Source organism: Enhydra lutris, unplaced genomic scaffold (assembly GCF_002288905.1).
Source record: "Enhydra lutris kenyoni isolate GAN:26980312 unplaced genomic scaffold, ASM228890v2 scaffoldscaffold80, whole genome shotgun sequence".
Lineage (NCBI taxonomy): Eukaryota > Metazoa > Chordata > Mammalia > Carnivora > Mustelidae > Enhydra > Enhydra lutris.
In genome coordinates, this window is record NW_019154164.1 from 4,976,962 (window position 1) to 5,004,780 (window position 27,819).

General features: G+C 41.3%; 1 protein-coding gene across 3 annotated transcripts in view; it reads right to left on the minus strand.

Annotated features, from left to right (window-relative positions):
* LOC111160980 (transmembrane protein 164) overlaps positions 1–27,819 on the minus strand; it is a 156,448-nt gene that overhangs the window by 74,829 nt on the left and 53,800 nt on the right. For all 3 annotated transcript variants that reach the window (XM_022524398.1, XM_022524397.1, XM_022524399.1), the window contains one exon: positions 15,926–15,975. In XM_022524398.1, the coding sequence (XP_022380106.1) occupies positions 15,926–15,975 (50 nt within the window). The remainder of the gene's footprint in view (positions 1–15,925; positions 15,976–27,819) is intronic.

The window sequence follows — 27,819 nt, forward strand, 5'->3', positions numbered from 1 at the left end:
CTCTCAGTACTAAATAGAACAGCAGAGAAAAGAAAAGCAAGGAAATCAAAGACCTGAACAACACAATAAACCAACTACATCTAACAGATATTATAGAGGACACTTTAATCAGCAACAATAGAATTCATTCCTCTCATGTGCCCATCGAACAGACATGTTAGGCCATAAATTAACTCTGAACAGATTTAAAAAGGCGGGTATCAGGGTACCTGGGTGGCTCAGTTGGTTAAGCATCTGCCTTCAGCTCAGGTCACGATCTCAGGGTCCTAGGATAGAGCCCCACATCCGGCTCTGTGCTCAATGGGAGCGTGCTTCTCCTTCTCCCTCTATCCCTCCCCCTACTCATGTTCTCTCTCTCTCTCAAATCAATAAATAAAATATTTTTTAAAAATTTAGAAAAGGTAGGTATCATACAAAATATCTGCTCAAACCACAACATGATAAGGTTAAAAATCAATAATGGAAGTAAAATGGGAAAATTCACAAATTTGTGAAAATTAAATAACACACTCTTGAACAACCAATGGATCTAAGAAGGAATCACATAGGACATTTGAAAATGAAAAGCAGAACAAAATCCCAATCAGATACTATCGGACACTATTAGAATGGCTACTACCAAAAAAAAAAAAAAAATCCACAGAAAATAACAAATATTGGCAAAGATGTGGAGAAACTGGCACTCTTGTACACTCTTGGTGGGAATGTAAAATGGTACAGCAGCTGTGTAAAACAGTTTGGCAGTTCTTCAAAAAATTAAAAATGAAATTACCGTATGATCGAGCAATTCCACTTCTGGGTATATACCCAAAAGAAATGAAAGCAGGGTCGCTAAGGAACATTTATTTGTACACCCACATCATAGCAGCATTATTTACAACAGCAAAGAAGTGGAAGGCTCTCTTAGAACTGTATGCCAAAAAGTCAATTTTATAGTATGATAATTAAATTCAAAAATATAGATGAAAAACAAAACACTGAACTCCCCCAGTCTGAACAACCACAAAATAAATATCCCAAGATTCTAAGAAGCCTTTTAAACTATGTTTCTTCCCTCTAGTTCTTTACATAAAAATTTTCTTACATACAGAAAAGTATAAAAAGAGTAAGAACCTCTGTGCCCACCATCCTGCTTTAGACAATTTGAACATTACAGATTCATCTGAAGCTCTGTGGACCCCTCCTGAACGCTATCCATCCCCCTCTACCCCCTAACCAGAGAAAACTTTTATTCAGAAATAATGGGATTTCTTTCTATGATTGTATAGATTTATTACATTTGTATGTATCCACAAACCCCATACATTGTTGCTTCCTGATGTACTTTCTATCTTTCTGCAAATTATATTTTTCACTCCACACAGCCTGTGTGTTGATGGACACCTGGGTCTACGTTCTTTCCCTTTAGCCAGAAGCTATGTTGAGATTTATTTTCCACAATTTGTATTATACAAACAATAGATCTCTTGCCACTATCCCAGAGCCCAGGGTCCTTCTACTCTGACATTATCTCTTCCATCAGCCCTTGGCCTGTGAGCATTCACCTTTTTTTTAAAAAAAGATTTTATTTATCCACTTGACAGAGAAAGACAGATTAGAAGCAGGGGGAGTGTGAGAGGGAGAAGCAGGCTCCCCGCCGAGCAGGCAGGCTGACTCGGGGCCCAATCCCAGGACCCTGAGATCATGACGGGAGCCAAAGGCAGAGGCTCAACCAACGGAGCCACTCAGGCGCGCCCGTGCACTTCCTGCCCGTAGTGTGAGCTCTGCAGGACAGTCCTGTCAGACAGCAGGAAATGCAGTCAGGACCTCACATTTTTTAACTCACATATCAGAAACCAGGACAAAAATTGCTGAACTTAGGTAGAGATCATACAAGTGTTTGGTGTGCTGCCCTGCTCCCTCTTCTGTATGTTTGAAATTTATCCAGGATAACAGCCAGGAAAGAAAAAAAAAAAAAAAAAAAAAACAAGAAAAGAAATACAAACAAGTATAACAAGAAGGTCTGACTGGCTTTGCCTGTGGGCACAAAGATAGAAGACTTGAGAGACTATTAAAGATAGAATACAGGACTGATTGTAACCCGAGGTTTCCCACCTGCTTGCTCTCCACCAAATGGGGCACCAACTGCCAAGGTCACAGAACCTTCTTTTCCTGTGAAGTCCAGACGGCCAAAGCCCCAACGTGCAAGGCACTCGACTAGTAATACAGGCTACTTATCTGAAAGCAGTCTGCATTCTGAAATTCGGCTTTTTTTGAATGAAAACGTCTTTCATTTCCTGGGACCCTAATTCTAACAGCAGGTAAGTACGCAAGACGGTGAAGCATCGAGACGAAACTCAGGCTATGTATTTTTAACATTCACTGATTTAGTCTGTTAGGATCCATGCTAAGAAATGAACATGGAGCAGCTCATTTAATTGTTACCACTACTCAAGGAAGCAGTTGCTATTCATAGCATTCTCTTACCAATGAGGAAATGGAGGCTGATGACTGTCAGCCTTGCTCAGAAGTCTTAAGAAGTAGCCAAACCACACTAGATAACCTAAGCCATCTACTTGCACAGCACCATGTAAGGTTTCTTTAAAATAGTATCCGATCATCGAACCCCATGCCAAATAACAGGGCACTGTTTAAATAGAACATATTCTGTTCATCCGAATGATCAACTATCAAATACTATGCTGTCATCAGAAATCATGTGCCTTAAGAAGGACACTTGGAATGAGCACTGGGTGTGATATACAACTGAAGAATCACTACACTCCAGCTCTGAAAATAATAATACATTCTATGTTAATTAATTGAGTTTAAATTAACAACAAAGAAATCATGTGCAGTAGAACACTTAATGACCTGGGGAAACAAGTATATTAACTTCGGAGAGATTACAAATCGTATCTTTGGAGATGCCTAGAAAAATCCCAAATTCAGTTTTTAAGAAATGGGTATGGGGGTGCCTGGGTGGCTCATTTGGTTAAGCATCAGCCTTCGGCTCAGGTCATGATCCCAGGGTCCTGGGATCAAGCCCTGTATCAGGCTCCTTGTTCAGTGGGGAGCCTGCTTCTCTCTCTCCCCTGCATGTGCTCTCTCTCTCTCTCTTGCTTTCTCTGTCTCAAATAAATAAATAAAATCTTTTTTAAAAAACTAAAATAAAAGATGAGTATGTACACACAGAAGCTTGGGAAGACATTATTCCCACATATTTATTACCAGACGAATTACTGGGTACTCTCATTTTCCACATGATTGCTTTCTGTAATGTTTGATGTCTTTCTTCCAGTGATCACGGATGGCCTTTATAAAAACAAAATATTTTTATCTCTTCATTACCCACTGCATAGCACCTACAGATCTTGCCCAAACCTCATCTATTATGCTGCACTGCTTTTTTTTTTTTTTTTCTGGAATTGCTTTCGCCTGATACATAGCATCACAGATATGCCACTTAGCTTCTGTAAGGACTGGGCAGGCTGGCAAAGTAAAAAAGAGGGCCCAAATGATCAGTCCCTATTATTCTGCTGAATACTGCTTTCCACACTTTGCTGGACGGGAAAAGTTACCTGCGTCCCCAGCACTCCTTTTACTGGGAGGTATCTACATCCAAACACATGTTTAAAGCCAAGCAGCCCAAGAGGAAGGAAAAAGGAAAAAGGAAAGGAAAGGAAGAAAAGCAGTCCTGGCTCCAGAAACCTTCAGGGAGATTTCCTGGAGAGGATCTGGTTGGGGCACTGAGAATACTCAGTCAGAAAATATGGGCCAGGACAGGAGCAGCCAAAGCTCCCAAGAGAGAACAAAACTGAATATGTACACGTGGGAAGGCAGGCAGCTTCTCGGGTGTACGGAAGGAGAGGAGGCCCGCGGACAACCTGAAAGCATCTTCCCCCTTCTAAGCACTAAGAAAGAAGATGTATGGATGCGAGGCAGCGAGCTGACGGTTAATGGCTCCTAGGAAAGCAGGCGCCAGAAAAGCATTCTCAGGGCAGCTGATGGATGTTCTGTGTACTAGAAAAGGGGGTGCTGCGATGGTCAAGCCATTCCAAGACTTTAAGGCACAGGAGGTCCAACCTGAGCACCCCCTCCCCTCCTGAACTCGGGACGGTCCCAGCAAGAGGAAGGCTCCCTGCCCCAAGTCCCGCTGTTTAAAAACTGGAAAGTACAATAAGTGGGATCTAGAAAAAGAAAAGGTCGCAGGGCTACCGAACTCTCGTAGTATCACGTGGCCCAAAGGCCAACAGGGCATCAATCTTACAACGCCAGGATCACATGTCAGGATGCCCTCATTCCCCTCACCCAGCCCCATGCTTCCCCCACCTACCTTGGCTCCACACCCGGCCTACGGTCCTCTCTCCAGCCAGCAACGCGCCCCCTGCTCTCTGCAGCACAGATGAAATTTCATCTCATCTCCTTCAAAATCCTCGCCAGACTGAGTCAGCAGACACTCATGACCACATAATCCCACTTGCATCACAGATCCACTCCTCTCCATGTGGACAAGAAAATGAGCTGATTGAAGGGTTTCCGCTTGCTCATGGGGGAAGGGCCATGGTACACTTCCCGAGGCAGAAGATGTGCACTAGCTTCTCTGCTATGCACTTTTCTTATGGGTCAGGGCGGGGGAAGAGTGCCCTGCCATTCAGTGGGCCCGGCTCAGTGACTCACTCCCTGAGGGCCCCCTACCCTTGCGGCACACACTCAGACGACCAGGCTCGTTAAGTCGTGGGTGCTCACAAGGCAGCTGAACTGTCTGATCACAACCCAAAGCCAGGGAAATCTTAACAGCCACTCCCTTTCCCTTCATTTGGTCCTTCGAAATACCCCAGCTCAGACAGAAGAGAGTTCCAAAAGGCTGGCTTCCCTAAGAGGTCCCCAGTCCCTGGTGAAACCAAGAATTCCATCCTCTTCAAAAAAACAAAAACAAAAACAAAAAACACCAGCAGCTAGGATGCCAGCGAGTAAGCTGAAAACTAAGAAGCTGACTGCACTCAGAGCGCTCTGCGGTGCTGGGATCCATGGAGACTGGAAGGGGGAGCGAGTGCGTGCCACCGCGTGGTGATAACACCCTGCTTCAGCCAGGATAACAGACCCACCAGAGACCAGGAAAGTCCAAACCACCGCGTGCTGGGAGGGGGACCTCCATTTGCTACCTCTGCTCCAAGAACAGCATTAAACGCACCAGAGACCTGCTTGGGGCTCATTCAAGGTCTTGGCCAAGCTAAGCTCAGGAGGCTGAGGCTGGAGCCGGAAAGCTAGAGCCTCCTGTCCACACTGCTGAGAGAAAAGTGGTGTGGGGTCCCCAGAACGGCACTGTTCCCCGTGCCCAGGGCCCGGGTCTCCCGTTGACAGGTGAATCCTGATGGCTCAGGAATCTTGGCAAGGAGGTGCAGAATCAGCTGACTCTGACCTGTGGCTCCTCTTTTTTATCCAGTGAGTCTGCTATGATTAATAACTAAAAAGCTAGGATTCTCTAGCCCCGGGAAGAGACCCCATTACCTACAGGAAGCATCACCAGTCACCTAGAAGGAAGGGCTGGCTGGCTGTTCAGTTGCCTCTGGAAAAGAAAAATCCTTGATCTGGTCCTTATGCCAAAAAGTGTGACTACGAACTCTGTGTCTCTCTCTCTCTAAAGACCAAGGGCTGATGTCACCACAGTGAATTGCAGTTTTCCGGAACCTGGCCCCACTCTCACTGAGGTGTATCTCAACAGTGTCACCGTCCTGCTGAATACATTTAATTTCTTCCTCCCTCCCTCCCTCTCTTTCCATGTACTAGATTTAATTGCTCTAAACTCAGGGTCAGCAAGATATGGTCGCCCTGTTATGTTCTGGGTTTTTTTTGTGGGGGGGGTGGTAAAATACACATATCACAAAATTTACCATCATAACTATCTTTGAGTCGACAGTTCTGTGGCATTAACCATTCACATTGCTATACAACCATCATCATCATCCAGCTCCAGAACTTTTTCATAGGATTGTCCTGTGTTTATAAATAAAGTTTTATTGGAACATAGCCAAGCCCATTCACTTAGGTACTATCTGTGGTGCTTTCAAGGTACAAAAAAACAGGCTAAGAAGCCATGGATGTCTGTCTACCTTTCACCAAGATGAGGAGCTGAGAAGGGCTTCTGGCCAATACCAAAGAGAACATGAGAATACTCAAAGGCAATCCAGAGACCCTACCTTGAACAAATAATAAATAAATCCTCCTTTCAATATGTATAAACATACCCAAAAAACCAGTATGGTTCCTAGGAGAGCCTCTAGCAGCAGAAGTGCCCATTATTTTTATTTTGAGGAAGCACAAAAGTAAATTTAGTGTCTGAACCGGAAGAAGTATTTTACAAAACCGGAAGAAGTATTTTACAAAACGGCATCCTCCGTAGAATCTGAGAAAACATGGACTTGCTGAAACAGGTAGAGAATGCCATCAGAATAAAGCATATGGGGGAGGGGTGCCTGGCTGGCTCAGTCAGTGATGCGGGTGACTCAATTCTTGGGGTTGTGAGCTTGAGCCCCACGTTGGGTACAGAGATGACTTTAAAAAAAGTTCTGAGAAGGAAAGGCACCAAACTGGGGAGAAAAAGAGTAGCAAAGCAAGAAAGAAATTAAGATTGTAGCAGCAGAAATAAGTATCACATTCAAGATGGCAAAGAGCAAAATCAATCAAATTCGCAGTACGGGATCCAATCCTGAATCTCTCCCAGACATGCAGAGGGAAAGGAAAGCTGACCTTAGAAATCCAACGAAGGTTGTTATTAGTTAATCTATTCATTTAACATAGCAAATGGGGAGGTCAAAGGAGAAAACTCAAATGAACCTCTCAACTTATTCTTAAAAACCATTAGCTAAATTAGCTACATTTGACAACCAATCCTGATTAAAAAAAAAAAACTTGGTAATTTAAGAATAAGAAAATTCCTTAACATTATAAAGGACATCTAAACTAAACCAACAACCTTCATCAGAATCAACAGTGAAACAATAGAGCCATTTTCATTAAAATCAGAAGCAGGGCAGTATCACTCTTTCATGATATACTGTCATATTTCATTAATACTGTCCTAGAAGTTCTAGCCAATACAATCAGGCTTGAAACAGGGGTGGGGGGTGGGGGGGGGAGTTTCACTCTTTATAAGGAGCTAAGATTACCATATGGGTGTTGGCACCATTAATTTCCAAAATAATCCAAGTGAAGCAACTGAAACACTATTAAAATAGTTAAGCATGGTGGCCAAAGATAAAACGAACATGTAGAATCAAAATCTGTCCTGTGTACCAGTAATAACTACTTTGAAAATATATTAAATAATATACCATAAACTACCAATTGTCCACGAATGACCCTGATGAGAAACACATGGGATACACACATACGCACTCACCCTTAACACAAAAGAAGAGTTGGATACATTAAGAAATTTACCACATCTTTTCTATACGTACAGACTCTGTATTATAGTGATGTTAATAATGGCATTTTAGGTTAAAGTCATTTCTGTCAAAATTAATAGAATTTGAAGGAGAATCTGACAAAAAAATTCTAAGTTCATTTGGAAGGAAAAATTGGTTCAGACTAGCTAAGAAAAAAGCGTGGGTAAAGTAACAGGCTATGAACAATGGCAAAGAGAAATCCGGCCTGCTAGCTGTTGCAAAGATGAGAGTATGAAACTGGCGAGGATCCAAAAGAGAAATCAATGGAATAGTACAACAAGCCCCCAAAATAAATCCTAACATACATAGGAATTTAAGTACACAACGGCAATAATCACAGGGAATGCTTATCCAATAACAAGTGCTCCAAAAAATGACAATTTGAGGAAAAAAATATAAAGTATATCCCTACCTCATACTAGGCACAAAATGAATTTTAGATGAACTGACAGCTAAATATTTTTTAAAAAACAATTTAAAAACCAGAATGTCGGGGCACCTGGGTGGCTCAGTCGGTTAAGTGTCCAACTCCTGATTTTGGCTAACGTCATGAACTCAGGATTGTGAGAGTGAACGCCACGTCGGCTCCACACTCAGCATGGAGTTTGCTTAAAATTCTCTCTCTCCCTCTCCCTCTGACCCTCCCCCTGCTCTCTCTCGCTTTCTCTAAAAATAAATGAAAAACAAAACAAAACAAAAAAGCCCAAACAAACAAAAAAGAAAACCAGATTGTCTACCTGATCTTCGAAGGGGAAAATTTTCAGGCATAAAAACACCAGAAGAAATTACCACAGTCTGAAGGCAGCTTGGAAACCAAGCAATTTGTCCAATAAAAGCATCAACGGTGTATCAAAAGCAACATCAACAAGTTAGAATATAATCTGGGGCAAACACTTCCTGCAAAGTTGATAAAGGATTAATGCTCTATATATGGATGATTTGTGCAGACCAACAAGATGAGAAATACCCCTATGTAGTAACTGGGCAGAGAACACAAAGTGACAATACACAGATTAAAATATATAATGAGTAACTGGCATAATGTGTACAGGTTTGGACCTTTCTATAATGAAATTTGAAGGGTGGGGAGAGCTGTGCAGGACCTGGCTACCCTGTGACAAGGCCCTCCTTCCACTCCCTTAGGTTCACAAAAGGGTGTCTTATGCATCAAGAACCTTGATCCATCAATGGATAGATAGAAAAGCTACAGTCTGGAAAGATGATGGAATATTACTCAGCCATCAAAAAGGATGATATCGTGCCACTTGCAACAACTCAGATGGACCTAGAGAGTATTATGCTAAGTGAAATAAGTCAGTCAGAAAAAGACAAATACCATATGACTGCACTTACATGTAGAATCCAAAAAACAAAATGAAGAAACAAACCAAAAAACAAAATCAGAAACAGACTCATAAATGCAGAGAATAAACTGACGATTGCCATACTGGAGGAGGGTAGGGGGACAGGCACTATGGGTGAAGGAGATCAAGAGGTACAGACTTGCAGTTATAAAATAATAAAGTCACAGGGACGAAAAGTACAGCACAGGGGCTATAATCAATACTAGTGTAATAACTTTGTGTGGTGACAGATGGTAACTATACTTACCCCGGTGAGCATTTTATAATATATATAATTGTTGCATCACTATATTATATACCGAAATTAACACTATATGTCAATAATACCTTAATCAATTAATTAATTAATTATGAACCAGTGACACAGCCTGGTTCATATTATGGGGCTGGGTATGTGTGATCAAGGTGATTGAGACAGGTACCTTTTTTTGAAGTTTGTAGCAGGACAGTACACCCAGAACAGTCTCTATGAATATACGGGTTTTGCTCAAAGCTGAGTAAGAGAGGATGAATTCTGTGGCTTGGATACTGAAGGTACCAGGGTAGGCTCTTCAGGGAATAAACACACAACACAACAGGCGGTTCGGGTGCTGTTCTATGAGCATCTGCCTGTTGTGTTGTGTGTGTACCCGGAGCACTGTTCTCTACCTCTTTGAATCTGAGCCACTTTCTTTTCACTCATTTGGCTGTTTTGAGTGGTTCTTCCCTGAAGAGCCATATCCTGGTACCTTCGATATCCAAGCCACAGAATTCATCCTCTCTCAGAAGAGCACCATGCCCAAGGTTGCTGTGATGGTAGGCCAGGGAGGAATCCCTGCTGACTTCAGCTCTGTCCTCCGCATACATGCTTTCTGCTGAGGAAGCCTTTCTTAGTTGCAGACTTAGCTGGTCACATATCAACAGAGGGGCACATAAGTGAAGCACTCTGGGATCCAGCCAGAACACGGGGGAACCACCATTCCCTCTTTTCAAGTGCACCATGGGAACCCTGTGGAGAATCCCGCCCCCTGCCCACCCTAAAAAGAATCGCCAGCCCCTGCCCAGCATGGGGCGGGCAGCCTCCTGGGCACACGATACCCCTTTCCTGCAGCGTCTGGGCATGCCTCCAAGAAGAACATGCCAGCCCCTGCTTTGCTGGGAAGCAGACAAACTCATGCTTGGCTGGCACAGCAAAGGGCCAAGAGAAAAAACAAGAGATGGGGCTATAGTGCTAGTCAATGCAACCTCCAAAACATACTGGCATAAAGAACACAGTGGTGCCCATCGGTGTACACTGAGATTTGTGGAGTTTTCAATAGGATGCTTTCATGGTTCTGCTTTTTTTTTTAAGTTTTTTTTTTTTTAAGATTTTATTTATTTATTTGTCAGAGAGAGGGAGAGCGAGAAAGCGAGCACAGGCAGGCAGAGGCAGAGGGAGAAGCAGGCTCCCTGCTGAGCAAGGAGCCCAATGTGGGACTCGATCCCAGGACGCTGGGATCATGACCTGAGCCGAAGGCAGCTGCTTAACCAACTGAGCCACCCAGGCGTCCCTGCTTTCATGGTTCTAATGCCTTAAATAATAATAGAAGAGCAGGATAGCAGAACACACCAAGGTCACTTCAACTTCCTGAGCCTCCGTTAACTTGACATAACTGGGGATACAATTTTAACCACCCACGTAAGTTTGCTGGAAGAACTAAATGAGACAACCCATGTTAAGTGTTTCCCCCCCTCCATCCCTAGGCACACAGTAAACCTGATTATGAGCATTAGCAGGAAAGGAAGAAGAGAATCCTGGTTCTGTCACTCTGTAATGTTAGGCAAGCTATCTAATATGTCTTGGCCCCAACTGTTTGATTTGTAGTATGAATATAGTCCCTATCTCATGGCATTCTTTGAAGGATTAGATGAGCTCGTTTAAGACAAAGTACTTTGAAAACAGGAAAGACCTATACTGATGTAAGGTGCAGTTATTATTTTGAGAACTATTTTCTGAAATACTGATTTTTAACTTTGCACTGCATGTTATATTTCCACACAGTGGAATAGTATGCACCCATGAAAAACCATGCTTATGATTAAAACCTTAGATGGATCTGCAAGGAATTATAAGTTTAAAAAAGGCCAGTCCTGGGGCACCTGGGTGGCTCGGTGGGTTAAGCCCCTGCCTTCGGCTCAGTTCGTGATCTCAGGGTCCTGGGATTGAGCCCCACATCAGGCTCTCTGCTCAGCGGGGAGCCTGCTTCCCCCTCTCTCTCTGCCTGCTGCTCTGCCTACTTGTGATTTCTGTCAAATAAATAAATAAAATTTTTTTTAAAAGGCGAGTCCTGAAGGTAACACACTGTATGATTCCATTTATATAGCATTCTTGAAATAACAAAATTTCAGACATGGAGAACAGATGAGTTGCCAGGGATCAGGGACAGGATGCAGGTGGGAGAGTAGTGAGTGTGGCTGTAAAAGGGCAACAGTAGGGGCGCCTGGGTGGCTCAGCCTCTTAAGCATCCAATTCTTGGTCTCAGCTCAGGTTGTGATCTCAGGGTCATGAGATTGAGCTCCAAGTTGAGCTCCACACTCAGCACGGAGTCTGCATGAGATTCTCCCTCTTCCCCTCTCACTCATGCTCCCTCTCTCTCGCTCTCTCTCAAATAAATAAATAAATCTTTTAAAAAATAAAAATAAAATAAAAAGGCAACAGGGAAGACCTGCACAGTGATAGACCTGTGCTATACCTCGACAGTGCCAATGTCAATATCCTGGTTCTCACACTGTACTACAGTTTTGCAAGCGGTTACTACTGGAGGGAACTAAGTGAAGGGTACCTAGCATCTCTCTGCAGTCTTCTTACAACTGCATCAGTATTATGATATGATATTCATTATATTACATAATTATCTCAAAATACAGAAAGTTTAATCTTAAAATGATGTGGATGATGAGTTTGTAATAAAATGGGCATAATGATATTAAGTAAATAAAGCAGAATAGAAAATGATGGTTAAAGAAGGCAAAGAGGAAAGGAATAAATACACACCTTTTGACCATGTAGCTATAGAACTATATCCAAAACCAGGTTCTATAAAGCAACCAAAAATAGATAAAGTACTTACTAAGCTGACTAAACTATAAATAATGAAAACACAAAGACAGACAACATTAAACCCAAGAAAGAAGACATGACTATAGATGAGGACAGAGTTTTTAAAATTACAAAATAAGAGGCTACTACATGCTCCACTCAACTCATGGCAACAAATCTGAAAACTCAGAAGAAATGGGTAACTTCCCAATAAAAGATAAATGACCACAATTGACTCAAAGATCTGAATAAATTACCATAGAAGACACTGGAAGGGTGATTATGGGTATACCAAATGAAAAAGGCACTAGGACCAGATGAGCTTTGCAGTTGAGTTTTACCTGACCATTAAAAAAAATAATAATGATTTCTAAAATAACAACAACCACCCAAGAAAGGAAAGAAAAGTAATTTTTAAAAGTCGAAAAAAAAAATAACACATAACTTCCATGGGTAATTAAATTATTCTAGGCCAGAGAAGAATTACTCTGCAATTCCATTTTAATCCTTACAACTTATGAAAAGAATCCAAAAAAAATGACTCCCATCTCGCTTATGAATTCTGAGGCAAGGGTTCTAAAGAACGGATTGACAAACGAACTCCAGCAATGCATCATAATAATATACTATGACTAGCAGGACTTACGTCAGTATATAACAGTAATTTGAAATCAGGGAATTCTTCAACATAACTCACTATCAAATACTTAAACAGAAAAAAAAGCATACTCAAGAGACATGAAAAAGCGTTTGATAAAATGCAGGAACTGTTTTATTTGAAAACACCTCTAAGTAAATGTGGAAACTCTTTACATGTAATAGGCTAACAAACACCAACAGCAAATACGGAGACACACAGAGACATTCTCCATTTAAAATCACTTTAGAGACAGTGGCCCACGAACACCATTTTTATTTCACTCTGAGTTTCAAGCAAAAGCAAAAACCAAAGAAAATAACTGGTGTAACCATCGGAAAGACAGGATAAAATGAAAATAAATTTTACCAAAACTATTAAGAGAGTCTGGTAAGATGGTGAGATATGAAGACTACTGTTAAAATCAATAAGCTTTTTCTATTCGAGTAAGAAGCACTTCAGAATGGAAAGGTGAGCAATATTCAACTCATAATGGACAGAAAAGCTATTATTCTTTAGGAATAAATGTATCAAGAAAGGCATAAAACAAGATCTGAACAGATGGGGAAAAAACACAATTTCTTAGATTACATTATATTACATTATACCACAGCTACATAATCTTAAAACATCAGCTTTCACAAAACCAAAATATGCATTTAATGCAGTTCTAATTAGAATCCAAACAGGGCTGGTGGGGAGGGTTGAATAAAAGTTATCTCCAAATTTACATGTAAGAAAAAAATGCGGATAAATAGATAAGAAAAATATTTCTTTAAGCTAATATAATCAAATCAGTATGATCTGAGTACACAAATAGACAAACAGATGGAAATGAATAGAGAAACTATGAGTGGAGCCTCATATGTAAAAAGTTTAATAGGTGAGAAAAATGGTAGTTCAGTTCACGGGGGAAAGTAGGGATTATGTAATATATCACGGTAGCACAACCAGGTAGCCATCTTTAAGAAAATCATCTTTAAAACTGGGAACCCGGAAGCTATAAGAAAGTAATCATACTTGAATATAAAAAAAATGTGAAAAAACATATAGCAAAATATACTATCAGCCAAATCAGCACATACAGATTTGGGAACTATATCTATCATAATGCCGACAGACAAAGGGCCAATATCCAAAACATACAAAGAAGTCTTACAAATTAAGAAAACCTAAGCAACCCATAAGAAAGGGGTAGATGGTATGAACAGACAATTCAAAGAATAAATTTAATTGGATAAAAATTATGAGATGATAGTGAAATTCAATAGTAGCCAAGGAAATGCACCCATCAAGTTGTCAAAATTATAAAAGAATCATACCATCTTATGCTGGTATGGATGTAAAGAAAAGAATAATCTCATGTTTTACATACAAAAGGGAAAAAGTGAATTATTACAGCCTGTTTTTGTATATCAGAATGGAAATATCTATTAACATAAATATGTATATTTATATGTAAACATTTGTGTGTATGTATATATATCTACAAATTGAAAGCACCAGTATTTAAGGGCATATGCACAAAGATGTTGATTTCAGCATTGGTTATAGTAGCAGCAATACGGAAAGAATGAATACAAACATTCAAGAATAGAAGAGTAACTAGGGAACCCTGGCTGGCTCGGTCAGTGGAGCACATGACTCTTGATCTCAGGGTCATAGGTTTGAGCCTCACATTGGATGGAGAGATTACTTAAAAGTAAAATCTTAAAAAGGAATGAGAAGAATGGCTAAATAAGTTGTGCATCCATGAAATATTTCACAGCTTCGTAAAGGAATAAGATATACCAATAAACTTTAATAGATTACCGTGAGATATTGTTGAGTGAAAAAGCAAGATGTATTACAGTTAATATAAGATTCTATTTTTGTAAAACCATCAATGAACAACAACAGTAAAACATTCCAAAATCCCTCTGTGTGTGTGTGTGGGTGGGTGGGTGGGTGTGTGTGTGTGTGTGTACCAAATGAGTACAGAGTAAAATCTGGAAGAATACATACTAGTTTGGTAATCTGCAGGTCTGGAAAGGCAGAAGTAGGAGTCAAACAAAACAAGGACAAGAGGGAAAAAAAAAAGAGCCACTCTAAAAAAAAATCTAGCAGTCATGTTTATGTACTTTCATATGCATACACATATACAAATCGAATTAAATTTAGAAGATACAGTAAGAATCCTAAATATGATCTCTGCTTCTTAAAAAAAAGCAGTAACCAAAATTACGTCTTAGTGGTAGATTAAGGGTGATGTTTATTTTCTTTTTTATGTGTCTCTGTATTTCCTATAATGAGAATTGTTACTTTAATAATAATGAAATAAAACCAATAAATGTTACTTTAAAACATTACACTGAAAAATAGAGCTCATTTTGGGAAATGAAGGGAGGGAAACAGGGTTAAATAGCCTTCCACTTAGGAGCTTTTCAAGTACAAGATATGTGAGATCAGGATCCATTTGCCCTCATCCAGTAGAAAGTTACTCACCTAAGGCAAGAGACTAAGTGGCTATTCCAAGGAGCTGTTCGAAGCAGCAAATGGGGTATATTTCCCCCTACCTAACACTTTAATGACTTAAGTAAATCAGAAAGCCATTTACACCACTCTTCCATTACCCAAGGATCTGCTGGGCCCCTTATTTCCTGTCTCCTCCTTCTGGCCTGCAGCCATTTCATGGCTCAGGAACAGCTCCAAAATGGGGGCCAGGGAAGGGGGAAAGAGATGAAATTAATTTGGTCGATTTAGCTTCTCATTAGCAACTCCAATAAAAGGCTTGATAAATGAGATGGTCACAACTCATGGTTAAAAGGAGGGTTCTGGGTCTCTTTTGAGAATTTCCTTGAAGCAAATTTGCCTTCAGATAACATGATTTGCCTGCAGTACACTTTAATGGATTTGATGCTTGCTATTTTTAAGAAAATCAGGACTGGTAAAGGTGATATTTTCTTCCCCTTACTTTAATTTGCACTTTAAGGGAAAAAAAAAAAACCCACAGAAACAGAAGAACAAAGGTCTTCAAAGTATAGAAGTACAGAAACAGAAACAAAGTACAGAAACAAAAGAACAAAGGTCTTCAGGGGAGCAGCTGGACCACAAAGCAATGATTCTTAAGAGGAGGGAAGCTGTGTGGCCCCCAGCATGCTCTCAAGAGAAACTGCAGGAAGCCAGCAACCTTCCAAGGGAGCAGGACTTGGCCAGAAACCACCACCACCAACACTAGCTAAAGAGGACTTTTCAGGGCTTGACCAAAGCCCAGTCCCTGCATGTCACAGCCCAGTGTTTCACTGGGCCGCATAGACATTTGTTCTTTGGGAAGCCCAGAGACAAAGCGGGGCAGGCCCAAGATGTTCACATCAACGTGCTCATCACCCTTTGTTATCAAAAAGACCGAACATTTGGAATAGCAATGGCAAAAGAGCAAAAACCGATTTTCCCTTACTTGAAGACGACGATAGCTCCAGGACACGGAGGGCAGGCCAGGAGAAAGATCTGAAATTGAAAAAGAGTTAAGTATGGTTATCAAGAGCAGTACTGGACACAGACAATGTGACTTCAATAACAATGGTAAAATGATCTTAGTAACAATAAATAACCAGACTCTAACACAAAGAATGCAATATAAAATAAAAACTTGAAAAGGCAAGCATGTGGTCTTCCAAATGTGTTTCTGTTTGCACAGGCATCTAGGTGCGTGGACGTGTGCATGTGTGCACGTGCATGTGTGTGCGTGTGTGTGTGTGTGAGACAGAGCTACAGTGGGGGAGAGGGAGAGAGAGAGTGAGGGAGTGTTTGGGGGCAAGATGGGAAAAGCCTTTCTTAGGGTTTTTTTTTTTTTGGTGGGGGGGTCTCCAGAACACTTCCTTTTAATCTCTAGAACAAGACTCAATTTTTCAACTCCTCAATGTCAATATGATATAGTAGCCAGTCTGAGAAGCTTTTAACCCAAGACAAACAAAAATATATTCCATGAATGGGACAAAGCATATAAATGCCAGCTGCTTTGCCTCCCACAGGGGAAGGTGGGATAATCAATATCCAGCACTGCCAGATTTAGCAAATAAAAACACAGGAGGCCCTGTTAAATTTGAATTTCAGATAAACAATGAATAATGTTTTTGTGTAACTTTGTTCCATGCAATATTTAGGATATACTTATATAAAAACATTATTCATTGTTTATCTGAAATTCAAATTTAAGTGGGCCTCCAGTGTTCTATCTGGCAACCCTACCAATATTGCCACCCCCAGGCTCCAGACCTCCCTTTGATTTTGAAGGGGAGCAGAATTTGCCACCCTGAAATATGTCTCTTTGGCATAAGGATTATTTTAGACTGGTTATTTTTTAAGAAACAGCAGACATAGGAAAAACACTGAAAAGTAATTAGAAGTTACCCTTTTGTAGGAGATATTTACATTTATAAGGAAAATCTCCATTTGTAAGAATTGTTCCCCCTCTGTACCAGGAAAAGAAGGATGACTTAAACTCCAGACACTCTTATCAATGGAGAAGACACTGACCCCAAGCTGCATAATGACCTTACCCTTGATTACCATGCTCTTCCTGGTCCCCTCCCATAACTGGCCTTCTGCCCTACATTACCCCCATCACCCAATGTCTTCCCTTTGTCTGTAAGCTAGAGATAGTATTTAAGATGGTGGCTTGGGCCATTTCAGGAAGTTACTCGATTTTCCTGGGTCTCTCCCATGTCTGCAGGAGGTACACATGGTGTTAAACCTCCATTTGTCTTTCTCCTGTCAATTGGTCTTTTATTACATTGGCCAGGTGGGTTGGAGGGCTAGGGGGAGGAGGTCTCAGTGAAGAACCTAGAAGGGTAGAGGGAAAATTACTTTTCCTCCCCCACATTTGATTGGCTTATTTCTAACCATGACCAGGTAGTTCTACTCTTCTATTCTCCCCGGGGGCAAACCAAACAAGAACCTCGTCCTTCTAAGAGACAAATCGGTTCCATGCTACTTGGTTTGACCTAGGCCTGGGTTATAGAACAACTGCATCTGTATGACCTTCATCAGAGCACTGGTTCTCAAGTGAGACAATGAAACCTCTGCAGAGCAACTGGTTGAACATGCAGATTCCTGGGCTCCCCCATTAGGAATGCTGACTCCAAAAGTCTGGGACTCCAGGAATCTGCATGTTTAACAAATGCCCCAGGAGACTTGACCATTCCTGGCAGCCAGATATGATGACTGTTTGACCTTGGCCTGGACTACTACAGGAGTCAAAGACATTCAACAGGACTAAGGATTAATGAAAGAATGAAGCTCATGTTTGTGGAGTTCCTTCCTATACAGTGATTTAATGGTGTCGTTTACAAAGTCACTGATACATGTCCCTCTCTAGTGAGCATTTATTAAAATAGATTATCTGCGGGGCACCTGGATGTCTCAGTTGTTGGGCATCTGTCTTCAGCTCAGGTCGTGGTCCCAGGGTCCAGGGATCAAGCCCTGCATTAGGCTCCCTGCTCAGCGGGAAGCCTGCTTCTCCCTTTCCCACTCCCCCTGATTATATTTCCTCTCTTGCTGTCTCCCTGACAAATAAATAAAATCTTTTTAAAAACTTAAAAAATAAGCTATCTGCATTATAAACTTGTTTGGCTCTGTCATGTGTATATTCTTTAGCATTTGTCTCTTTGGTTTCCTCGAAATCTACATTTAGAAATAAAGGGTACCATAAGGAAAATCACTACATAGAAAGACACCTGCTTGAATTCCTACCAAGAGGAAAAGAAAGAAGAATGGAAAAGAGAACGGGTCTTGAAAGGAACATGGCCAGGAGTCCATCACCTGAAAAATACCTGATCAGAGAACCCAGAAAAGGAAATATCCACTGAGAACGAGCCTTTCCCCCTGTGGATCAATTTGATTAATAGTGCAAAACCAATGACAGTTACAGGCCCATAATCCTTCACTGGTAACACCAAATCCAAAAAGCTCTAAAAACCAAAAAAATGGGTTTTTTCAAAGCTAATTTGATAGCAAGTATGACTTGAACTGAGCTGAAACTATTCACGCACTCCTTTATTCCACTTGTGCTGAATATTCATATAACTTCCATAAAAATAGTATCTTTTGGGAGTACATGGGTGGTCAGTCTGTTGATCATCCAACTCTTGATTTTGGCTCAGGTCATGATATCAGGGGTCCTGAGATCAAGCCCCGCATTAGGTTCCTTGCTCAGCAGAGAGTCTGCTGGAGATTCTCTCTTTCCCTCTCCCTTTGCTGTTCCCCTGCTCATGCTCTCTTTCTCAATCGCGCTCTCTCTCTCTCTAAAATAAATAAATAAATAGATCTTTAAAATAACAATAATAGTAATAATAATAATAAGCTTTTGATTATGGGGTGTTACCCCAGATCCTACTGGGAAGATATATAAAATACTACATATTCACTGTATTGCCTTTCTGATTTATTTTAAGTAAGCTCTACACCCAACATGGGGCTTGAATTTATAACCACGAGATCAAGAGTCAAGTGCTCAACCAAATAAGCCACCCAGGTTCCCCTGTATTACCTTGAAATCGAAAAATTTCTGACTTCTGAAATACATCTGACCTGAATGGTTTGGGATAAGGACTCTCAATTTGGATTCTCAATCATCTGAACATTAATTTATCCCCACTCCCCATGCTACTCTTCAGGAGCAATCCAAGAAAGAAAGAAACAAAGCTGGTATTCTCTACCCCTGACACAGCAGTAAAGTTACTCACCTGAAGCAAGGGACCAAGTTGGAGATTGCACTCAGTTACCCAGCATCAGGCCCATCAAAGGCTACACTCACAAGGTACAGAATACAGAGAATAGACAGGGGCCCCCAACCACCTTGGAAAGGTCCTCAATACTTTTGGAGTCACCTAAGAGCCATGACAGCAGCCTTCCTCAGATTCTGGAATAGCCAAGATACTTCATGCTAACATGCTAAACAGAGAAGCAAAAATACAACACTGGGCCCCACAGTTAACTCTAACTTTTCCCACAGCCAAGGAGAGATGACCAGATTCCTGGGACAGATTCCCCTACGCCTGCTCCATTTGGCTGCCTCGGACTCATGATAGCCCTATGGCAAAAGCCCAGAAACCTACTAAAGGGAGCAAAGCCTCCAGCACCAACCCAAGGATGGGTCTAAGCTCTTTTGAGGCAGCTAATCAATCTAGTTTTGACCCTAAATGAGTTCTCCAACAGTTTCACATGTCCAAGCCACTCCCATCAACACTTTGGCCTTTCTCATCTGGTGCGTCTATACCCATCACCAAGATAGAGAGTATCTTCTTTGAGCAACCTTTAAATCAGGTACATGTAGACATGCCTCATCAGCAGATCTGAAAAAGGACCCCAAATCCATCCTATTCCATTTCCAGTAAACTCAAGGCCTCCCTCAGCAACTTCAAAGATTTATGACATTGAACCTCTCTGCCCTAGCATTCTGGAGCCACATCCATAATCACCATTAACCAAAGGAGCCATGTGAAAATAACATTTTAATTCAGAGGCCCAGTGGGCCCCCAGCCTTGGACTGAACATCCCTGCTTTCTTCCTTGCTGGGCTGCCATTTGCCTCCAAATTTTAGTAGCATGTGTTAGACCAGCAGATGGAAAGTTAATGGATCCCTTCAGTTGCAAATAGGGTGGGAAGAAAGGAGACTCAGAAGCCTAAACAAGGACAGTAGGAAGATGGGAATGTGTCTGAGCATATCCCATCACCAAGTTGGTGCTTCTGTACTCATGCCGAAATCTACCCCGTTCAGCACCTGAAGAAAAGGACAAGGACAGATGGTAACAGACAGAGGGATGTGCTACAGAACACTTCTACTCTCCCGTTGTTTGGGAGATGAGCAGGGCCTTGTTATTAAATTCCACTTTGCAGATAAAGGAACCTAAGGGAAAACGTTCCAACAAGTACCCAGATCCCTAAACTCCCAGTTCAACATCTTCTACCTCACACCTGACACGGTCCACACCTTATGGTGTTCTCTTCTTTAGACTCTAGCCCTGCCCCTTGACCCAATGGCACGTGGAGAGTCACCCCAATGCCCCCACACCTGTACCACAACACAGTTCACAATATGTAGTCGCTATAAGGTGAGCCCTCTCCAAACACAACCAAACTGCACAGCAAATAAAGTTTATATAGATGGGCTGCAGAGTCCAGCATTCCCTAAAGACGTGCTCATCTTAGCCCCAAGCCACCTCATTCAGAACCAGGTCTGCTGGGCTCTGATACTCTTTGGATCCTTACAAAATGGAGGTCTTTTTCTGGAAAAAAGGTACAGGTTCCATTCAAAACCATACCCTCTCAGATTGCCCAGGAACGGTCCCTGTACTACAAGGTTCTCCTTCCCACTGCTAAAAGAAAGCCACAGACAGGCCCAAGGTGGAGTCACTCACCTCCAAGATAACAAACCAAGACTTAACTGCAGTTCCAACTCCCCCCAGAAGAATTTTAAACCAATCAATCTGGAATTTTCTGGCCAGCACCAGAGAAATACTCCATTCTCCAAAGAAAGATGATGTAATCCAACTAATAAAACCCTCTGCCCTTCCCCCTTAGGGAAGGGGACCTTGCCTGAAACAATCCTTTCTTTCCTTTTTTTCTCCTTTGCTAATAACTCCCTTGCCCCACCCTACTTCCTATAGAAACCAACCGTTTTCTACAACTCCCCTCCCCTGGCTGGATGGGATGCTGCCTGACTCATGAATCTCTTAATAAAGCCAATTAGATCTTCAAATTTACCCTGTTGAATTTTGTTCTTTAACATTGGCAATTTGTAAATTCAGCTCTTTTCAAAGCACCTAATCTAGGAAGCTGTCCCAGTTCCTCCTCCACCTCCGAACTGCTCTGGCTCCCCACCCAACCTACCCCTCCGGTATCACTTGTCCTCCTTCCTGTTCCTGTCCTCACAAGTTCAAAGTTCATTGGCATCATTGTCCAGCCTCCCATCAGCTGCTTCCCTCCAACATTAAACCTGACAAACCCCCATCTTCATGACGCCTAAGGGAGATTAAATTTTGTTCACAGGAGTAAGTGTTGGTACTATGGCAATGTAATCGGGAAGAAAGGCCACTTGCCAAGACCATTCTAAATGAGGGACTAGCCAGGTAAATCAGTGAAGAGGCTAGAAAAACTAAATGAAACAGAAACCATGGAAGAGGACCAGGTGAGTGGTGTTTGGCCTGGTTCACAATCTTCTCAGGCCCCGTGCTCTGGCTCTAGTTCCCCTGGTCCTATCTCCTATGATGGTACACAGTGATTTAGGGATTCCTGAATGCTTATAACCGTTACCAACCGTAGAGAAGATCCATTCCTTGAACTGCCCAAAGTCTGTCCTAGGCTCTAGTCACTAATGATCATACCCTTGGACCCACACCCTCTCTCCCTGGACCACTGAGATAATCTCTTCACTGGTCTCCCACCTCCAGATACACTGCTGGAAGAAAGATCTACCTAAAACACTGTTCTGATCTGCCACTTAAAATCCTACAAAATGACTTGCCAGTTTCTACGGAAAAATCCCAAGCTTCTTAGCATTGCAGGCAACACTTTCTCTGCTCCAGACCCTGTCTACCTCTTCAACCTGGAAGCTTCACGCTTTGTGCCAAATTGTACCCTGAATATACTCCATGTCGATAAACACACTTCTACAACCTCATTTTCTTTTTTTTTTTTTTTTTTTTAAAGATTTTTTTTTTTTTTTTATTTTATTTATTTGACAGAGAGAGATCACAAGCAGGCAGAGAGGCAGGCAGAGAGAGAGGAGGAAGCAGGCTCCCTGCTGAGCAGAGAGCCCGATGCGGGGCTCGATCCCAGGACCCTGAGATCATGACCCGAGCCGAAGGCAGCGGCTTAACCCACTGAGCCACCCAGGCGCCCCTACAACCTCATTTTCTAATTGCTCCATTTCATTCAATTATAGATATGCAGCAATTTACTCAACCAATCTCCTCCTACTGCACATGTTGTTATGTCTACGTTTTCAGATCCTTTACTATTTCCTTAGTCTACATTTGTGCAAGGAGGATTTCTAGGTCTTCAAAGGGAATATACATTTTAAGGCTTTTAACCTATAATTCTAAACTGCCTTCGAGAAAATTTCTTTGAATTTATACTCCCACCAGCAACATATGAGAAAGTGTTTCTGCTACAACCTGTTTAAAAGGCAAAACACGGAATGGGAGCAGAATTTGCCACCCTGAAATAAGTCTCTTTGGCATAAGGATTATTTTAGGCTGGTTATTTAAACACACACACACACACACACACACACACACACACACACACAAAACAGCAGACATGGGACAAGCTCTGAAAAGTGAGTAGAAGTTACCCTTTTGTAGGAGATATTTACATTTATAAGGAAAATCTCCATTTGTAAGAATTGCGCCCCCCCCAACCAGGAAAAGAAGGATGACTTAAACTATCTAGACACTCTTATCAATGGAAAAGACACTGACCCCAAGCTGCATAATGACCTTACCCTTGATTACCATGCTTTTCCTAGTCCCCTCCCATAACTGGCCTTCTGCCTACACTACCCCCACCACCCAATGTCTTCCCTTTGTCTCTAAGCTAGAGATGGTATTTAAGGTGGTAGCTTGGGCCATTTTGGGGAGTTACTCAATTTTCTTGGGTCTCTCCCATGTCTGCAGGAGGCATACATTCTATTAAACTTCCATTTGTTTTTCTCTCCTGTTAACTGGTCTTTAATTATGGGGTTGGGGGAGAGGATCTCTGCCAAGAACCTAGAAGGGTAGAGAAAAAATTATTTTCCTCCCCAATAACACACACATTCAACTTATTCCTTTAATTGGCATGTATCAAATGAACAAAAATGTTTGACTATTTTCTAACATGTTTTTTGGACAGCTATATTTCTTCTTTGGGTATGTGACCACCTGTGGCCTTTGCCTATTTTACAACTGATATGTTTTTTTCCTTACTGGATTGTAAGAGCCATTTATGTTTTAATGATATTTTATACAGATTATTTGATATTTATTGCAAATATTTCCCCCAGGACGTCAGTGTTGTCGCTTTGCTTATGTTGGTTTTTTGATATACAGAAGTTTTTTATCTTTATGTAATCAGATATATTTGTCACTTCCTTTATGGCTTCTGTCTTTGATGTCATGTTTAAAAGTCTTACAACCCTGGGATTATAGAAGAGTCACCTACTATTTTCATAATTTTATTTTTAAAATTTCAATCTCTACTGCTAATATGATTCACTCTTCCAGAATGGCCTTCTCATCTTAAATTTTCTGGCCAATCCCTATTTATCCTTAAATACAAAATTAAGCACCATTTTCTCCAAGAAGCCTTTCGTTAAATGCCCACCCTCTATCCTTCCATTAACTCCTTCTGATTACCTCTTTCTGAGAAATTACCAATTTTGTCAGTGTAAAGAACTTATGAAAAGAGAGCTTTCTCTTAAGAATTTAGAAAAAAAGGAAATAAGCATACTTATAAAGAGTTGGGATTTAGAATCAACCTAAAATGGATTTAAAAGGTTATAAGGTCATCTTAAAACCAGAATGGTTCCTAGACTTCAAAGAACAGATTGTAACCTGCTTGAATTATACCTTAAAAAAGAATGGGGTGGGGCGCCTGGGTGGCTCAGTGGGTTAAAGCCTCTGCCTTAGGCTCAGGTCATGATCCCAGGGTCCTGGGATGGAGCCCTGCATCAGGCTCTCTGCTCAGCGGGGAGCCTGCTTCCTCCTCTCTCTCTCTCTGCCTACTTCTCTGCCTACTTGTGATCTCTGTCTGACAAATAAATAAATAAAATCTAAAAAAAAAAAAGAATGGGTTTGCTCAACCACTGAGTTATCGAATAAGGAGAGTCACACAGAGGTGTATTTTGTCGTGCCCACACCCAAGCACTAGCAAGGGGCCAGAGAAGCTTAGCTCATAAACACCAAGCTTTCTGGTCCCACTGGCAAATTCATCCCTATTAAGAGAATGAAAGCAAGACAGGTAGCATTGCTAAGTGGTTCAGATTATGGGTTTTAGAGTTAAAACAAACTTGGGTCCATAGGCTGGCTCTGCCACTCACCGCACAGTGAGCTTGGGCAAGAAACTGGAGGAATTCTCGTTTCTCAAATAGGGACAAAAATAGTATCTACGTCTCACGAGGTTTTGGAGAGGATCAAATGCAACAGAGCAAGCAAAGCTCTTGGCACGATGCCTAGCGTATAGCTAGCACTCAGTACCTAAGAACTATAATTGTTCTGATCTCAGTAGAAAAATCCATCCCTACTGTGAGCTACATCAGCACAGCTCATGTTAAATTTCCAGGAAAAACAGGAACTTCATGGTGGAGAAATCTGGCAGACACTGTGTTGACTGAATGACTGTGGTTATCATCACCAGTAATAAGACACATCATCGTGTACTCCCTGAAATGACACACAAAAAGGGTAAAGCCTCACTTCTGTGCTGTTTTTGTCTGTAACTGCCAAAATCTGAGCAAGAAAAAAAATCAGATAAATCTAAATTAGGGATGCTTTACAAAGGAACTTACCAGTGCTCTTCAAACTGTCAAGGTAATGAAAGAATGGTAAACTGTCATGGACAGAAAAGACTAAGAAGACATGACAACTAAATATAATGTGGGATCCTGGATTGGACCCTGGAATAGTAAAGGGATGTTTGTGGAAAAAACTGGTGAAATCAGAATACAATCTATAGTTCAGTTCATAGCACCAATGACAATTTCTCAGTGTTAATAATTTTACCATGATTATGCAAGATGTTTAACATTAGGGTAGCTGAGTGAAAGTATACAGAAATTTTCTGTAATATTCTTTACAAATCTTCTGTAAATCAAAAATAATTTTAGGGGCACCTGGGAGGCTCAGTCAGTTAAACGTCCGACTCTTGATTCCAGCTCAGGTCATGATCTCAGTCAGGGTCATGAGATCAAGCCCCGCACTGGGCTCTGCACCAACCGTGGAGATTGCTGAAGATTTCCTTTCTCACTCTCCCTCTGCCCTTTACCCTACCCTCCAACATGCACGTGCATGCACATGCTCTCTCTCTCTCAAAAAAAAAAAAAAAAAATGAAAGAAAAAAAAAGAAAAGGAAGAAAGAAAAATAAATAAAACACAGAGTTTATAAAAGTACTGTCATCTAATCAGTTAGCCTATTTTCAAACTTTGGAGCTATTGTTCATGGCACCCCCTTCCTCTGCCTCCACATGTAGTCAGTCCCCAAGTCCTATCATGTTGACCCATCAACCTTTTCAATATATCTCACATTTATCCTCACCATCTTTCCCTCGTTTAGTCCCTCTCATCTTCTTGAACTACTATAACAATTTCCTATCTGATCTCCAGGTTTCCAGTATCTCCCCTCCTTTACTCTAGGGTTCATACATTACTGTCAGGTTCTTATTCTTAAAATAGAGCCCTTATAATGTTATGTTCCTCCTTAAAATTTTCAGAGGACCAATTCAACACAATCACTATTGGAATCTCAGCTGACTTCTTTGTAGAAAATGACAAGCTAATTCTAAAATTCTTATGGAATTGTAAGGGACTCCAAATAGCCAAAACAAGGTGAAAAGAACAAGAAGAAGGACCCACATGACTTGCTTTCAAAACTCCTTACAAAGCAATAATAAAGATTGCATGGTACTGGCATAAGGAGAGACATACAGGCTAATGGAATGGAGTTGAAACTCCAAAAATAAACACAACTGATTTTCAAAGTCTTCAACAAATGGTCCTGAGACAAGTGGACCCATCCATACAGATGGGTGAACCCCATCTCATAAACCACACACAAAAGTTAAGTCAAATTCAACCAAAGACCTAAATGTAAAAGCAAAAACTATAAAACTCTTAAAAGTAAACAGAGTAGGAGCGCCTGGGTGGCTCAGAACTGCCTTCAGCTCGGGTCATGATCCCAGGGTTCTGGGATGGAGGCCAGCATTGGGCTCCCTGCACGGCAGGGGCCTGCTTCTCCCTCTCCCTCTGTTGCTCCCACTGCTTGTGTTCTCCTGCTCTCTCGATCTGGCAAATAAATAAATAAAATCATTTTTAAAAAGTAAACATAATAGTCAATCAATCATGACCCCAGATTTGGGAATGGATTCTTAGATGTGAAACAGAAAGCAAAAGCAACAAAAGATAAAAACAGCTAAATGGGACTTCATGAAAATTAAAATCTTCTGTGATTCAAAGGACACCATTAAGAAAGAAAAGAGACAACACAAAGAATGAGAGAAAATTTTTGCAAATCCTACGTCTGACAAGGGTCTCTTATCCAGAATACATAAAACCCTTGAAACACAACAATAAAATGACAAACAACCCAATTAAAAGTGGGTTCAGGATCTGAATAGACATTTATCCAAAGAACACAAGCAAATAGCCAGTGCACTCATGAAAAGATGCTCAATGTCATTAGCCGTTAGAGAAATGAAAATCAAATCCACAAGGACGTACCACTTCAGGCTAAGATCAAAGACAATCCCAGGTGTTTGTAATGATGGGGAAAAACTCAAACCTCATACAGACACACCTCATTTTATCCTGCTTTGCTTTACTGCACTTTGTAGATACTGCATTTTTTTTTAATTTTTTTTTTTTTAACTAATGCAAGGTCAATGGCAAACTTGCATTGAACAAGTCTATCAGTGCCATTCTTCCAACAGCATCTGTTCACTTTGTATCACTGTGTCACATTTTGGTAATTCTTAAATATCTCAAACTTTTTCATTATTTGTTAAGGTGATCTGTTATGGTGATCTTTGCTGTTACGCTGTAATTTTTTTCAGACGCCACAAACAGCACTCGCATGAGACAGTGAACTTAATCGACACATGTTGTCTGTGTTCTGACTGCTCCACTGACCAACTGTTCCCCCATCACTCACCCTCTCCTTGGGCCTCCTTATTCCCTGAGACACAATACGGATGTTAGGCCATTTACTAACCCTACAGGGGCATCTAAGTGTTCAGATGAAAGGAAGAGTTGCACACCTCTTACTTTGAATCAAAAGCTAAAAATGATTAAATTTTGTGAGAAAGGCATGTTGAAAGCCAGTAGGCCGAAAGCGGGGCCTCTTAAGCCAAGCAGCTGGCCAAGCTGTGACTACAAAGGAAAAGTTCTTGAAGGAAATTAAAAGTGCTACTCCAGTGAACACATGAATGGTAAGAAAGCAAAACAACTTTTGGTGAATACGGAGAAAGTTGGAGTGGTCTGGACAGAAGATCCAACGAGCCACCACATTCCCCTAAGCCAAAGCCTAATCCGGAGCAAAGCCCTGACTCTCTTCAATTCCATGAAGGCCAAGGGAGGTGAGGAAGCTGTAAAGAAAAAT